The sequence below is a fragment of the Myxocyprinus asiaticus genome, chromosome 43, assembly GCF_019703515.2.
Source record: "Myxocyprinus asiaticus isolate MX2 ecotype Aquarium Trade chromosome 43, UBuf_Myxa_2, whole genome shotgun sequence".
Classification (NCBI taxonomy): domain Eukaryota; kingdom Metazoa; phylum Chordata; class Actinopteri; order Cypriniformes; family Catostomidae; genus Myxocyprinus; species Myxocyprinus asiaticus.
In genome coordinates, this window is record NC_059386.1 from 11890365 (window position 1) to 11904925 (window position 14561).

Below are 14561 nucleotides of genomic sequence, written 5' to 3' on the forward strand. Positions count from 1 at the left end.
ACAGGTTTGGAACAACATGAGGGTGAGTAAATGATGACAGAATGATGTTTCATTTTGGCTGAACTATCCCTTCAAGTGAAACAGAGTTTAGATTAAATTATGATGGAGTGTTATCTTTTAGTCGGGATGCTGGAGCTGACAGTCTGACAGTAGGGAAAGATAATTCACTAATACTTAATGTCCCATTCAACTCTTTCCACAATTATTTCATTTTTTCCCCTGGTCCCTTCAGAAGACTGTGATGAGGGTCAGGGTGGGAGTGGTCTCATGATGGCTTTGAAAAATGCAGCCATTTTAAAACTCAAGCAGCATCAGAGTGTAGTTAAGACCTGTACACTATCCCACAGTATACCATTCGAGATCAGACCACAGGACCAGTTCTTCGCCGACATCCACAGTGAGATAGGTGAGCATCATCTTTCTGTTTCCTATTTTACTAGAATTCTTTATTTATTTATTTATTTTTTTTTTTTTTTATGAGAACTTACTTTTGTTTTTGACAAAGGTTTCTCTAAAACTATTTGATTTTCCAAATTTCCATCTGTCATTGTTCACAGTTATTCATGATTACATAACAGCTATTATTCTAGTGTAAGAACAAATGCAGTTACGCAAATTCAGACATTATTAGCCGTTATTAGGGTAGTACAGCATTATGAGATCCAGAAACAACATTACTCATTCTTCTAACTTAAAACAAACCTACTGTATACTCATTCTACCCAACATATGGTCACATTTACTGGCCCGAAAACATATTTAGACACTTTTGCCACATCTACAAGTGTATGAATGTTATTTCATTAAAGAACAAAATATCAAACCAAGCTTTTTTGAGCCATTTTTCAGTTGGGGACTGACTGGTCCAGAGATAGTTTTTAGTGGATGTATGAAGTCAGTTGCCCTAAAGTTCACACAGCTTTTCTAGCAGAGTAACCACAGGTGTAGTTTATTGCATTAACTATGGACATGTTCCACTAAAATTTTACAAACAGAAATGGTACAAATACTTTGTCTTATTTTTAGACATTATATCTATCATTTTATAATTAAAAACCTCATAAATTTACTTTTGTGAAATGTCTTGCTTGAAAAAGTGTGCTTTCTTTAAAATAAGTGCCATTGATATACCATGATATTTGATGTTTGTGATCAAATGCAGTTACATTCATACATTTATAAGAGTGACTTAAGTGTCCAAATACATCAGATCTCTGTGTTTGTGTGATAAACCAAGAAAGTTCAAGACATAGCCATAAATCCTAAAGCACAGCATGGTTTATATCAGTGCCGACCAACATGGACACTATTAACATTGTGCACTCACAGTCTGGTTTCACATCATTAGAGTGTATGTGTATGGTTGGTAGCACCTTGACATTTAATCTCAAGCAACTAGAAAAAAACAACCCAGTCTCATAGAATGAACGTTACTATAAAAATATTTTTGCAAACTGAGTTTTACATGCTGCTTTGTATGTTTTGCTGCAGTTTCCTGGTGAAATGAACACTAGAGGCACTACAACTGAACGTTTTATTTACTTTCATACAAATCACATTTACACACATATTCCAACATGATTAGCTTCCGTTCTAGCTCACCTGTTAGATTGTTGGACTTTAGATTCAGAGACCTAGCCTCAAGCTCAGCCAAGGATGCTTGAAATGAAAGTGAAGCGAAAGTGCCATAGAAGCGACACAAATTGGCATGCTTGTTTCAGTAAATGTGCTTTTTATGTCTAATTTTTTTTTTTTAAACAATATTGCTTGATTTAGGCTTTGATTTAGGGTAAGGATGACTGCTTCGTTCACCTTTCATTTATCTCTTCAAACACTATTTTTTTAGGTTTAGGCTAAAGTTTTAGGTTAGGGAGGTTTCACTCATTAAAACATCCATCTAATATTCACACTGAAAACCTTGTCTGATTACAACATCATTTCACTCACTTTTGGCGCCCCCTTCTGGACATTTCACTGGGAAACTGCAGCAAAACTTGTAATGAAGCACGTAATTTTGGTTTGCAAAAATGTTGTAATTGTACTATAAATTTCATGAGATCAGGCTAAAAAGGCTAAAAAAAAAAATTGGAAAATGTTTTTACAGTGAAAGCTGATTGTCCAGATGGGGCTCAAACACACAATTTGGCTTGCCGAATGCATACTCTGACCAGTGCTACGAAAACATTGCTTATACTAGGATTTTGTAGCAACTAGCTCACTAGTGTCTTACGTGGCCTTCAAGTGAATTCGGCAATATCATAATTACGATGTCCGAGCACATGTTTGACCAAGCTAAGTTGTATTTACAAGATGGAAACTCTGAATTCTGCATGATACCCAAGTTGCAGAGTTGGGACATTGGAATATGAAAGTGTGATATGAAAGATGATGGAAAGCAATAATTTTGTAAATGTATTTCAATTTCAGTGCTTTATTTCAATAATATTAATTGTAATACTGTATATAACAGTTAACTAATGATTAACCTTTCGAGGTTTGTTTTAAGCATATTAATTAATAATTTGTTTGATACCATGCATTAATAAATCATAAGTGATTCAAGTGTATTCTCTTATGCTTATTCACTGGTACAAGAGAAAAAAAGCTTTTACCGTCATGTATTGTGTATTTGTTTATGTTAGGCTTCTTCCGTAATTTGTTTCAGAGTTGAAAGCGTGACATGTCGAAGTAACGAATGCCTGACTCAGATGTATGAGCATCCCAGGTGCACTTGAATGCAGTAGAACAAAAATGGGTGTTTCCCAATCAGTGGGCATTTTGAAATCCTTGAATTTTTCGATGCCAGACACAAACATACCTTATGACTGTCAAAAACCCTTATGTGGTGCTCAAAAATCTGACCTACCATATCACAGTGAGGTAATAAGAATGAAGTATGATTCCTTAACACCTTAAGGTTGGATCTCACGGTGCGATTTTGGCCACGATTTTGCCGTCCGAGACTAATTTTGAGGATCGTAAAGGATTTCTCTTGTCATAGGGCAAAATCTGCAGTCTTTGATCAATTAGTATGACATGTTCACCAATGCCTGATTAATTGCCTTTGCCATGAATCTTAGTCTCCGATGAATTTCTGGCATTGTCAGAATCTTTGCGTCGAAGTCGAGCAGAATGATTTTGATTGCTACTGGACTGTTTTCTGGTTTCAATCTCCAGAAGAAGCAAAATAGAAACTACCAAATGAGTGATTCAGATGTAGAACAAGAAACATTTTAAGTGTTAGTTGGAGTAAAAATTAGTTCAGGCTCAACTTGTGAAGATGTTGGATGTCATAACACCCTTTATGTCATACCCACTCCAGTAAGACACTGTCAAAAGATGCTCATCACAACTCTGTAAACTTTTTTTTATTTGAACATTTTTACAAATTTAATGAGCATGATAAGTAGGGTTAGGGTTAGGTCAGGAACTTAATGCCCTTTAAAATATATTTATGAGTCTCAGTCTACTAAAGTCTCAGAGCTCTGTTTAGTTAGATTCTCTCTCCCACATTTTTTATTCCATAAATATACTCCCTCATTCCCACGCACACATGGAGATATACACATCTCCTAACCTGGCTCAAATCAGCACCTCCTGTTCCTCCTTCTGTCTCAGCTGTGACTAAAGATGGAGGGAGAGAGCAGAACACTAGAACCAGGTACCGAAAAGCAACCGGCAAGCATGGGTCCACTGACAGCCCAACAACTGGCAGCTATAGAGGATGAAGAAATCCTCAATAATATGGTAAGTGGTAACTAATGGCACTAATGAAGACAGACACAGACGGAGCATGCTTGTTATCATGGTTTGTCTTCACCATATTTAGGAATATGAGTGTGTGTCTCTCTGTTTATTGCATGTAATAGTTAGATAAGGCTGTGGATTACGAGGAGAGGAAAATGATCCGGGCTGCCATGATAGAACTGCTCAAGAGGAAGAGGGGTGAGGACTTGGTCATTTCCCTAATGTCACAACACACACATACAGGCCAAACATGGAGTATTAGTCTTTCAGGAACTATGACAAAATTCACCCATTATGCTGGGTGAATTTTAGAAGCCTTCAGAAACCAAGACGACGTCTGGGTCATATTGCATTCAAAAATAAAAAAACAAAAAATAAAAATATTTTGCATAAAGACAATGAAGCCTCTTTAGGACTATTAAGATTTTTAGTAACACCTTACCATACCGATCTATTTGTTTACATAATGTATCATCAGGTTTGGGGAGGAACGGAATACATGTAACGGGATTACGTATTTTAAATACAAAATATAAGTAACTGTATTCCACTACAGTTACAATTTAAATAGTTGGTAATTAGAATACAGTTACATTCAAAAAGTATTTTGATTACTGAAGAGATTACTTTGCATTTTAATATTTAATACTTAGTTTATTCAGTTGGGAAACATTCATAGAAATGATGCGATTCGAGGAGAGTTTGAACAGCAGTGAAACACTTTATTAAGATATATGACATTCATACAAGCAGACAGAGAAGTAAGTTTGGAGTGGCAGAAATAGAAATAACCTTTATGTAAATTTCATGTGAACATTTAGCTTTATGCTAAGCTAAAATGCTATTTCTAGCCATTTAACATGCACTTGCTACCAGGCACGATTATATTTTGTTATATCCATGTTAGATCATAATTGTTTTTTTCTCTAGTAAAACCTTTGATATTCGGGCAAAAATCTTATTCTTCATGAGGATTTTTGTATTGTTTTTCTGTAAAAATATCTAAAAATCCTTAAAACAAGATAATTTTACTTTATCTTGTTTTAGATGCAACACTGCATAAGATATTTTGGCTTTTTTCAGAGAATGTATTTTTAACATGTGTATTTTGTCTTACTGGCAGAGTTTTTATAGTCAAAACAATTGAAAAAGTCTCCCAGTGCTGAAAAAGTAATCCAAAGTATTTAGAATATGTTACTGACCTTGAGTAATCTAACGGAATACGTTACAAATGACATTTTACAGCATGTATTCTGTAATCTGTAGTGGAATACATTTCAAAAGTAACCCTCCCAACCCTGGGTATCAAGAACTGACAATGAAAAATCACCAAACTACTCTTACTATTTCTGTTATACATAGATACTGTATGTCGGAAGCAGTAAGAGTATTAATGTGCAGTATGCCATTCTGGACATGGCCACTGTCTGCAGCGCTTTTCATGTGGAGTTCAAAGCGGCCTGACGCAAATAATGTAAATTCCATATTGGATTCCAAAGATAGCCACAGCCTGCCGGCCTATTAATATTGTGGAGCAGAGGCATTTTTTCCGAGGAGGCAAGGCAGGCAGTCCCCCCTCAAGAATTTGGGTGAGAAAAATAATCAACTGTACATAAATAAAACAGATAAAACATCATAAAATGTGAGCTCAAATCATGTTTATAACAGGCATATTTCCAAAATAACACTGTGTTGCGGCGACACCAGCAAATAAAGTTTCTCTCACGCCTACCTTAAGCGCATTGCGATCTCATTGAGCTCCTAAAGCAAGGTGTGAATGTGAGCCGAGAACCGCAGAGTACAGGCGAAAAATTACATGTGGGGAGACATTGTCGCAACTTTGCACTGATTTGTTCAATATGCTGTCAATCAGACAATGCAATAGTGCCCGCCTTTCATGCTCTCACACTCGCAGCGGGTACCTGCAGATCACTATGAATGGGACGACCTGAAGGAAGTGGAGAGATATTTAAAGAGTAAGCAACTAACCGACTTGGACAACTCCACTTTTGGTTACGTTCTAATCAAAAATAACTTGAAATGACATTGGTGTCAGTGAGCCTGTTTTTAATGAACACAGTCTTAAAGATACAGCTCTGTGCCATCATACAATCATTACAGAGGAGTTGATGACTGATCTAAAAATAAGGTGACTATAAAAAATAATAAGCAAACAGATAAAAGATGCATGAAAAATGCCTGTTGCTATATTATTGTAGGTATTATTTTCGAAGAAATGTAAAAAATCAGTATATTGAAACGTAAAAACAATCGAACGAGTTTTTTATTTGACTTAAATAGTTTGTTAGAAAGAACATACAAACATGGGTGGGGGCCTGGGTAGCTCAGCAAGTACTGACACTGACTACCACCCCTGGAGTCGCAAGTTCGAATCCAGGCTGTGCTGATTGACTTCAGCCAGGTCTCCTAAGCAACCAAATTGGCCCGGTTGCTAGGGAGGGTAGAGTCACATGGGGTAACCTCCATGTAATTAGTTCTTATGTACAATTATTATGTTTTATTTGTTTGGAGAGGCTTTTGGACACATGGAGACATTTTTGGACACTAAGATAAATTGTTTTTGTAATGCTATAACTTTTGATTGCCTTGTCTTAACAACACAAACTTTTTCTCAGACACAGTAGACATGATTGGGGGCAAAACACCTTATTTACACCCAGAGATATATAATGTCAAATAAGAAAGAAAAAAAGATTTTATTTTTTGATTTTTCAGTAGTTTATTAGGCTGAGAGTCTCAGAATGCATCGTAATCTATATCATTAAAAAAATTGAAAAGTTTTCTTTACAATGATACCAAACACTTTTATTTTTTTAGTCATAAGTCTTTAATTTTGGGTATGCCACTGAAACAGGAAATCTTAAAAAAAAAAAAAACACACACACACCTTCAGAGCTTAAAGGGTAAAGGTTTCTAAAAGTTTTTTCCAATCAAGCATGCAGCAGCTTATTGCTTATATCACTTATATAAAAACTGGAATACTAATCTTAAGCCTCTAAATTCAATATGTCTAAATTCAGTAATTGTCGTGGATATAATGTCACAATGTAAAAAACCCTCAATGGTCTTAAAATAGGCTTCATTTTCTTAGTGCAAAATACAATTGCTTATTTCTTTCTTGTGTATTTTGGGGGTGAAATATCTTCAGGAAATGTTCTTGGAATGTTTCATGGGATTCACCCTTGTAGAGTCCTTACTATTATACATACACCACAGGAAATAGAGATTAAAGTCATCACAACAAACTGCTACCATGTGTTTGTTAACTTTCCAAGTAAGCATGGAAAACATACTGTTTTGGTGATGCTTATCAGATTTTGAGTGAAAAACCTCCTCCTCTCATCTACACTTTCTTTCTCAGAACGGAGAGATCAGGAGCGGGCAGCTCGAATGGAGCACTTGCGTCAGCAGGGCAACGGAGGCAAGACAGCTGCTGGAATAAAAAAGGACCAGAAACCTGCTAATTGCCCGAGTGGCGCGCAGTACAATGCACACAGTGAGTAACCATCGCTCCTGAAGGACTGAACACCATGTACTTTTACTGCGGTTCTGTCTGCAAGACATTGCAGGGCTCAGCAATAAGGAATTTGTCTAGTTGTGGTTCAGATTTTTACTTGCCCTGCCAATATTATAAGTGGCCCCACCCCAGTTATGATCAATGGCTACTTTAGCAACATATTATTATGTGTAATTTTTTTTACATTTATTTAGAGTTAAAATACTTTCTCTTATCCCAGCTTTAAATGCAGAGACAACTGTAAGTGAGCCATTCGTACATAGATACATTTTCTCGAAAACTGTAAACACTGTGTAACTGTGAGCGACCTGTCCATACCAACACAACAACATTGATTTAACCAATGGTGTGAGCTGGGGGCGGGACTATAAATTTTTGGGATCAACAGCAGATGGGGGCTTATTCGGAAAGCTGTTTGAAAACAATGTTTATATTTCCAATTTCGTTCGGAGGTGCAGAATTTACACAATTCAGCTTTTTTTTTTTACTTTATTGTAACTCCATGACAACTATACATTTATTAACACACAAATGGTGTGACATACTGTGTGAAACATCATTGATTTGTTCATCGTTTTTAAACCATTCTAACTGATGCTTCCAAATGATCACTTTAGCAATTTCAAAAAATCCTCATCTGTCATCCAGCTAGATAACGTTACCTTGGTGACTTATTAAACTCATGCAGTTTGCATCAACAATGTTTAGTATATGACAGAAATACAAGTGTTTTAAACAGATAGATCTTCCAAAATGGAAAATTCTGTCATCATTTACTCATTACCTTATGTTGTTCCAAACAAGTACAACCTTCTTCGGTGGAACACAAAAGGAGATGTTGTGCAGAATGTCATGGATGTCTCGGTCACCTTTCACTTTCACTGTATGGAAAAAAGAGCAGTGCCGACATTCTTCAAAACTTCTCTTGATTTCTGCAGAAGAACGTCATACGGGTTTGGAACAACATGAGGGTCAGTAAATAATGAAAGAATTGTCACTTTTGGGTGAACTAACCTTTAAATACATCCTCTTTTTTTAACATAACCTACGTAGTGACAACGCAGCTCTCAGCCGATAGGCCAACTGACAGTTCTGTCAACTACCGGTAGCTTGAACCTCTCTCATAATGGCCTGCATCTATCAGTTCATTTTTTTGATAAACTCTCCTTTCTCATTTTCTGTGCAGGGACAGCTCAGGCAAAAACATTTTCACGACCAACCTCTAGTTCGTCTCCGAAAACTGTGGGCAGGTGAGTCATTCTGAGTAGCCTGACAGGATGATAGAGGTCTGAAAGCAACAGGACTCAATGTTGTTCCATTTTCTTTTCTTCTATAGCCCGGCTCAAACCCACGTGTCCAGGGTTAAAGTCCAGCGTGGCTCCGCAGCCAGTGGCCCGAACACCAAAGATGTCAAACAGATGCTGCTGGACTGGTGCCGGGCCAAGACTGAACCATATGAGGTGGGCCTGGAGAGACAGTGGGGGGATTACTTTAATTGCGCCAGGCAAATAGAACCGAGTTTTGTTATTGTGGCACTCTCTATATTAAATGTAATTTACACAGAAAGAAAGTGTTTTGTTGGAATAAACAAAAAGGAAATATTGTAAATACTCACAGTGCAGCGCTATTTTAGCGCCTGGTTAAGCTGGATTGCAGGTAGTTACTGAAAATAATGCAGGTTTTTGTGCTGAAATACTGTATGCAAAAGTGGTTCTGTTTAGGGGATTTACCCAAAAATTAGATAAACAATTACAAATCAAACTCTACTGTTCCTCAGTTTCACTAGTTCACTTGTTTCTGTGTGCAGGGTGTGAATATCCAAAATTTCTCTTCTAGCTGGGCAGACGGTCTGGCATTCTGTGCCCTGGTTCACAGGTTCTTCCCAGAGGGCTTTGAATATGGCACCCTCGACCCTTATGATCGCAGGGCCAACTTTGAGAAGGCATTCAAGACTGCCGAGTAAGAATTTAGGCCACATAGTGCATCCGCCTATGGCTGATTCTCACAAAGAAATGTAAAAAATATTTTTTACCCCAAAATTAAAAGACAAAGAAATGTAAAAAAAGAAATTATGTTTTGCATATTGCAAATGAAGCCTAATTTTAGGAGTATTGATGGAACCTAAATATGATTTTTGTTGGGTTTAGTTCATGTCTATTAGCTTTGAGGCTGTCAATATGCTAGTGTACTCCTGAAGCTAAATTAATTTTTGCAGATATACGCAAGTAAAACAATGACATTATATATATTGATGACTTATCTTACACTCAGGGCGTAAACAAGTTTTTGTCCAATAAAATGCTCCCTAAAGTGGCAATTGTCCTATTGGGTGGCAAATTCTGTTAGGAAATAACTGTTTCCTATGAGAAACAAAGGTGTCTCATGGAGAACTTAATGGCCTGAAAAGCTGAATCCTCCATTGGGCCACAATCGAATCTTTGGATTATTTTTGTCTTACTAGAGACATTTGTACACAAAAAAGTATGTTTGATTAAATCTATTAATTCCAAAAAATGGTACCATAATTGTCATGAAAACAATGTCACAATGCAAAAATGATCCTAAAAATAGGCTTCATTTTCTTCATGCAAAATATATTTTCTTATTTTAATCCTGTGGTTTAGGTATGTGAAATGTGACCTGGATATTTTTTCACAGTTTTCATGAGATTCACCCTTATACCATGAATTTGTGCATTAAAAAAATCACAGTGAACATTAATGATGCTTTATGTGTGTATATGTAGGAGACTAGCTGATTGCACTCCACTCCTGGACGTTGATGACCTAATGCGAATGCGAGAGCCCGATTGGAAGTGTGTGTACACGTACATCCAGGAGTTCTACCGCTGCCTTGTAGAAAAAGGCCTTGTCAAGACTAAAACAAAGACACCATAAGAACATATATTTGTGCACATTGACCACTGACCAAATAACTATGACAGGCACATAACATGGCACACATGTGACCCAACCAAGGGCGTAGATTTGGCTTGAACATGGGGGGGAATGCAAGATATGAAGAGAAGAAATATCTATAGAATCTGTATATAGAAGAAGATACTAGATATAAATTCAGCCCATTAATAATTGGCGGTTTCTCCGCTTGAGCTGTGTGATTAAACACAGGCAAAATGAACTGCTTCAAAACGGGGTAAATACCTCATTCAAACGCATCCTATTTATACATGATTTTAATCACTATAGTAGCCAATAAACACAGCATATATGTAATATAACAACTTACATCTGCACAGTGAAACGAACGAACAGGTGAACTTGAACTAAATGGCGCGCTAGTCAGAATGTTGCGTAATTCGCGTTGCGTAACTTGCGTTGTGAATACACCGTAAGAAACACACTACACGCAATATCCTTTCACGGAAAATGAATAAGTCTCTAAAGCATGAAGAATTCAGAGTACAGTTGGCTAACTTCTAAAAAGTAGCTAATCAACTATAATAGACAGTAGGCTATGTATAGTTATATGTTTGATTCATTTTTAATTTAGAAAATGTTTTTCCCTAAATGTTTGAATATTTGATTAAAGTTTAGTCTGTTACAGTTTGACACACTTTTTTGTCCATTTTGCACATCGTCGTCAATTAAAAGATTTTATTTTCGTCAGACTAAAATGGACTAAAACTAATGAATATGAGACGACGAAATATTGAATCATTTTAAAGGACATTTTTTTCAAAAGACTAAAACTATGACTAAAACAAAAAACTGTGAAAAATAACACTGGGGGTGGGGGGTTATCCCCCGCCCCCCCACACCCGGTATCTACACCCCTGGACCCAACAGATAAGACTGTTCACTGGAAACTGCTGTGTTAGAACATTTCTTCCATCTAAATTCGAACCCAATGTGTTGAATTCCAAACAAGAATTCCATACAGCGAATGTTTATGCCCCGAAAAACACCTGCGCTGTGCCTTTGATGTCACATCCCTTTGATTTCTGGCTAGTGAGATTTATACTGTACCTCCTTTGCAAAGAAATAAGTGAAAGAACACAATGTTTGACTCAGTACTGTTAGGTTTAGGTTTAGGGTTTGGGTTAGAAGGATATTAAATGAATGTTCCAGGTTCAATACAAGTTCAGCTCAGTCAACAGGATTTGTGGTATAATGTTGATTACCACAAAAATAAATTTTGACTCGTCCATCTGTTCTTTAAAAGTATGCAAAAAAATGTCATACTCCCTGAAAGATATCACTGAAATAAGTATCATGAGATATCTCACCGGTCTCTGTGACAACTCTAGACTCAGTAAACAGCAAACAAAAATGTATCTGCGGGCCGCAGTCTCTGACGCTTTCTTCCTGTCAATAATTTTTTGCATTCTCACAGTATTGTAGTTGCAGCAAATTATTGAGGCATAATGACATTTTTATGCCATGTTTTTCATACCAGTTGTCAGTTGAGTTGTCAGTTGTTCTGCTCGGTGTCGGTCTCTACGGAATTTTTCATGTGTGGGGTGTGGCAAATTAAATGGCTCCACTAGTGGATATTCCAGAATGGCAAAATCACTTACAGCACCTTTAAATAAAACAAAAATCTGTTACAGTGAGGCACTTACAATGGAACTGAATGGGGCCAATCCTTAAATGTTAAAATACTCACCATTTCAAAAGTATAGCAACACGACATAAACTATATGCTTAACATGATTTTAGTGTGATAAAATCGCTAACTAACCTTTTTTGTGTAAAGTTATATCCAATTTTATTACTTCATTGCTATGACATTGTTACACTGTAAACCCCATAATCCCGCAAAAAACGATGATTTAAACAACTTTACAGCTAATAAATACACGTTTTAACAGAAGAATTAATGTTAGTGCTTTTATAAAATGATAAGCTTCACATTTCTTGCTTTAAACCCTCCAAAACGTAGCCTGATTCACTTCCATTGTAAGTGCCTCGCTGTAACCTCGATTTTTGCTTTTTTTAAATAAAAGGAGGGATGAGTCAAAATGAGGTTTTATGGTAATCAATATTTGCGCTGTGCCTTTCACATGACATCCATTCAAAAGTTTCATTCGTATAATATTCGCTAATGTCTTGTGCTTGCGCAAAGGTGCGTATGCGCAACTGTAGTTACAGCCTCGGCCTCTGGGAAAGTCGGAAAGCATACACCAGTTTTATCAGACAAAAAATTTGACCTCCTTTTAGTGATTTTCCTGCAAGATCAATCTGATCCAACCTGAAACAACTTTTACCTAAGATCAGATAAACTGTCTCATTTGTACTTATTTTATGTGTTTACATCTCTCTTATGTTTAATGTTTTTAAATGCAATGGATGAGAATTATAACCTGTGTTTGGCATTAGGGTACAGCTGGGGCTCTAAAACAGAGCATTCCACTGAGATTACACATGCATTAATCTCTCTCTATGCTCAGAGATTGTGTAAAAGTATGTGTGTGTTTATGTGGATGTGGCTTTTTATGGTACTGCTACTCTGTTTTGAATGCACTCCAACACAAATACATCAGTCTTATAAGGGAATAAAATCTAATTTGGAATTATGCTTAACCCAGATTTATCTCTTGTTTAAAACTATAGACAGGGGCACTTTCACCATTATATAAAATATTTTAGAAAAGAAAACAAAGTCACAAGTCCATCTAGCATCTGCAAGGCTGAATAAATTGTACTTTACCCTATAAATGCATAAGAGAACTAAGGTACAATATAACCTCTTACTCAGGGATAGACAGGTTCTCGGAGTCTGTATGAAGCCTGTAAGTCTTATTTCAAATGGCCGATGCTAACTTTCAAGTGCTTATAAAATGTCCTTGACATGCTGCATGGCTAATGAGTTAAGTGCACTCTAGATGTGTATTTTGAATATAGATATTGATACTCCCATTCAAGCAAATAAAATTGGTGCATTATTGTTTCCAGTGCTTTGTGAAGTTATAAAATTACAGTTGCTGTCAATTTATATCAGTTTATGTTCGAATAAATTATTTTCCTCACTGTTTGCCAAATATTATTGAATGTGATATTTTGCATGTGCTCTCTTTCTCTCTCTCTCTCTATCTCTCTCTCTCTCTCTCTCCTATTCACACACAGACACCAGCAATACTACATACTGTATATTTAATATGAAATACTGTAAAGAACCATTCAAAACATCTATTGCTACAGCAAATTTAAGTGTTTAGTAAACTGTCTGCCCCCATAATTAAAAAAAAGCAATGGGTACCATGGTAAGTGATGATGACTTTACATTGTAATATAGCATGGTACTTAGTGATTGCCATATATTTTACATGTACCATGGTATTTACATGGTACTCTAAGATTCTTTACAGAATACAACAATATTACCATTGTACATTTCCATGGTAGTATCATTGTACTGTACATGTCAACAAATCTACATTGGTGGGTTTTTGGTATGGCTATTTTTGCACAAGTATACAAGTGTATAGGGTGTATTAATGCTGGGTTATTTTTTCTGCCCATTCGCTGGGTTGAGCATTTTAATCTGTCTCGCTGGATTATTTTCTCTGTTATCACTGGCATTGACCCAGCATTTGGGTTCCTTGGTTGACTCAATATGCAAGTGGACTATTTGACTAGAGATTATTAGCAGAGATGGGCCACTTTTATTAAATTGAATGGGAGAAATCGGAACGCTCAACCAAGGAGCTCTAGCGCCCAACGGTCAACGGATGTAGAATGGAAGTCCCGCCTTATAGATAAAAGAGCCAATCACCTTTTAGATACAGTCATCACCTGTCAGTCAACTCTAGAATGCACATGCACATTAGCTATACAAGCTGGGAAATTTTTGCTTTTTAGCGTAATATGAGGTAAAGAATCACAATTTATGACATCAGTATTGTCAGATTTTATTGCTGATTTGAAATATGAACTTTGATCGTTATCTTGACCAACCGTATTTGAGGTTTTGGTCTTTGTCCATTCAAGTAGATAGGAGCTGCACTGGCATGACTGGAAATAGCCTCCCGAGAGCGTTCCAAAGATAGCCAACAGTGGACTGACTTTGAAAACTAGAAAACTTTGGGTGTTTCACAATTCTGAGAACATGCAGACCAGTCTTGCCAAGCCACTTTGGAAGAACAAACTCAGAAGGACAGGATGACGTAGAACGCATCTATTGCGAGCTTTGAGATGTGCTGCGATCTTCCTGTTGCGCAATAAACCCTCACAGCACATTTGAATCCAGTGAGAGAACTTCTGACATTATCACACCAGTGACAGCATTAATATCATCACACCAGTGAGGTTTTGCA

General features: G+C 36.7%; 1 protein-coding gene across 1 annotated transcript; it reads left to right on the forward strand.

Moving 5' to 3' along the window:
- Positions 1 to 305: 305 nt before the first annotated feature.
- On the forward strand, positions 306 to 13301 carry LOC127433755 (smoothelin-like). Its single transcript, XM_051685932.1, has 8 exons — positions 306 to 406; positions 3619 to 3747; positions 3870 to 3945; positions 7130 to 7264; positions 8472 to 8535; positions 8622 to 8745; positions 9093 to 9244; positions 10032 to 13301. The coding sequence occupies exons 2-8, from the start codon at positions 3631 to 3633 to the stop codon at positions 10180 to 10182; spliced, it is 819 nt and encodes a 272-aa protein (XP_051541892.1). The 5' UTR covers positions 306 to 406; positions 3619 to 3630; the 3' UTR covers positions 10183 to 13301.
- Positions 13302 to 14561: the final 1260 nt, after the last annotated feature.

What these genes read in the sequence shown, in the direction of transcription:
- LOC127433755 (XM_051685932.1), top strand. Translation starts at nt 3,631, where the DNA reads ATGGAGGGAGAGAGCAGAACACTAGAACCAGGTACCGAAAAGCAACCG. An exon ending in AAGAAATCCTCAATAATATG is followed by an intron (nt 3,748 to 3,869) that starts GTAAGTGGTAAC and finishes TGCATGTAATAG; the next exon opens with TTAGATAAGGCTGTGGATTA. An exon ending in ACTGCTCAAGAGGAAGAGGG is followed by an intron (nt 3,946 to 7,129) that starts GTGAGGACTTGG and finishes TTTCTTTCTCAG; the next exon opens with AACGGAGAGATCAGGAGCGG.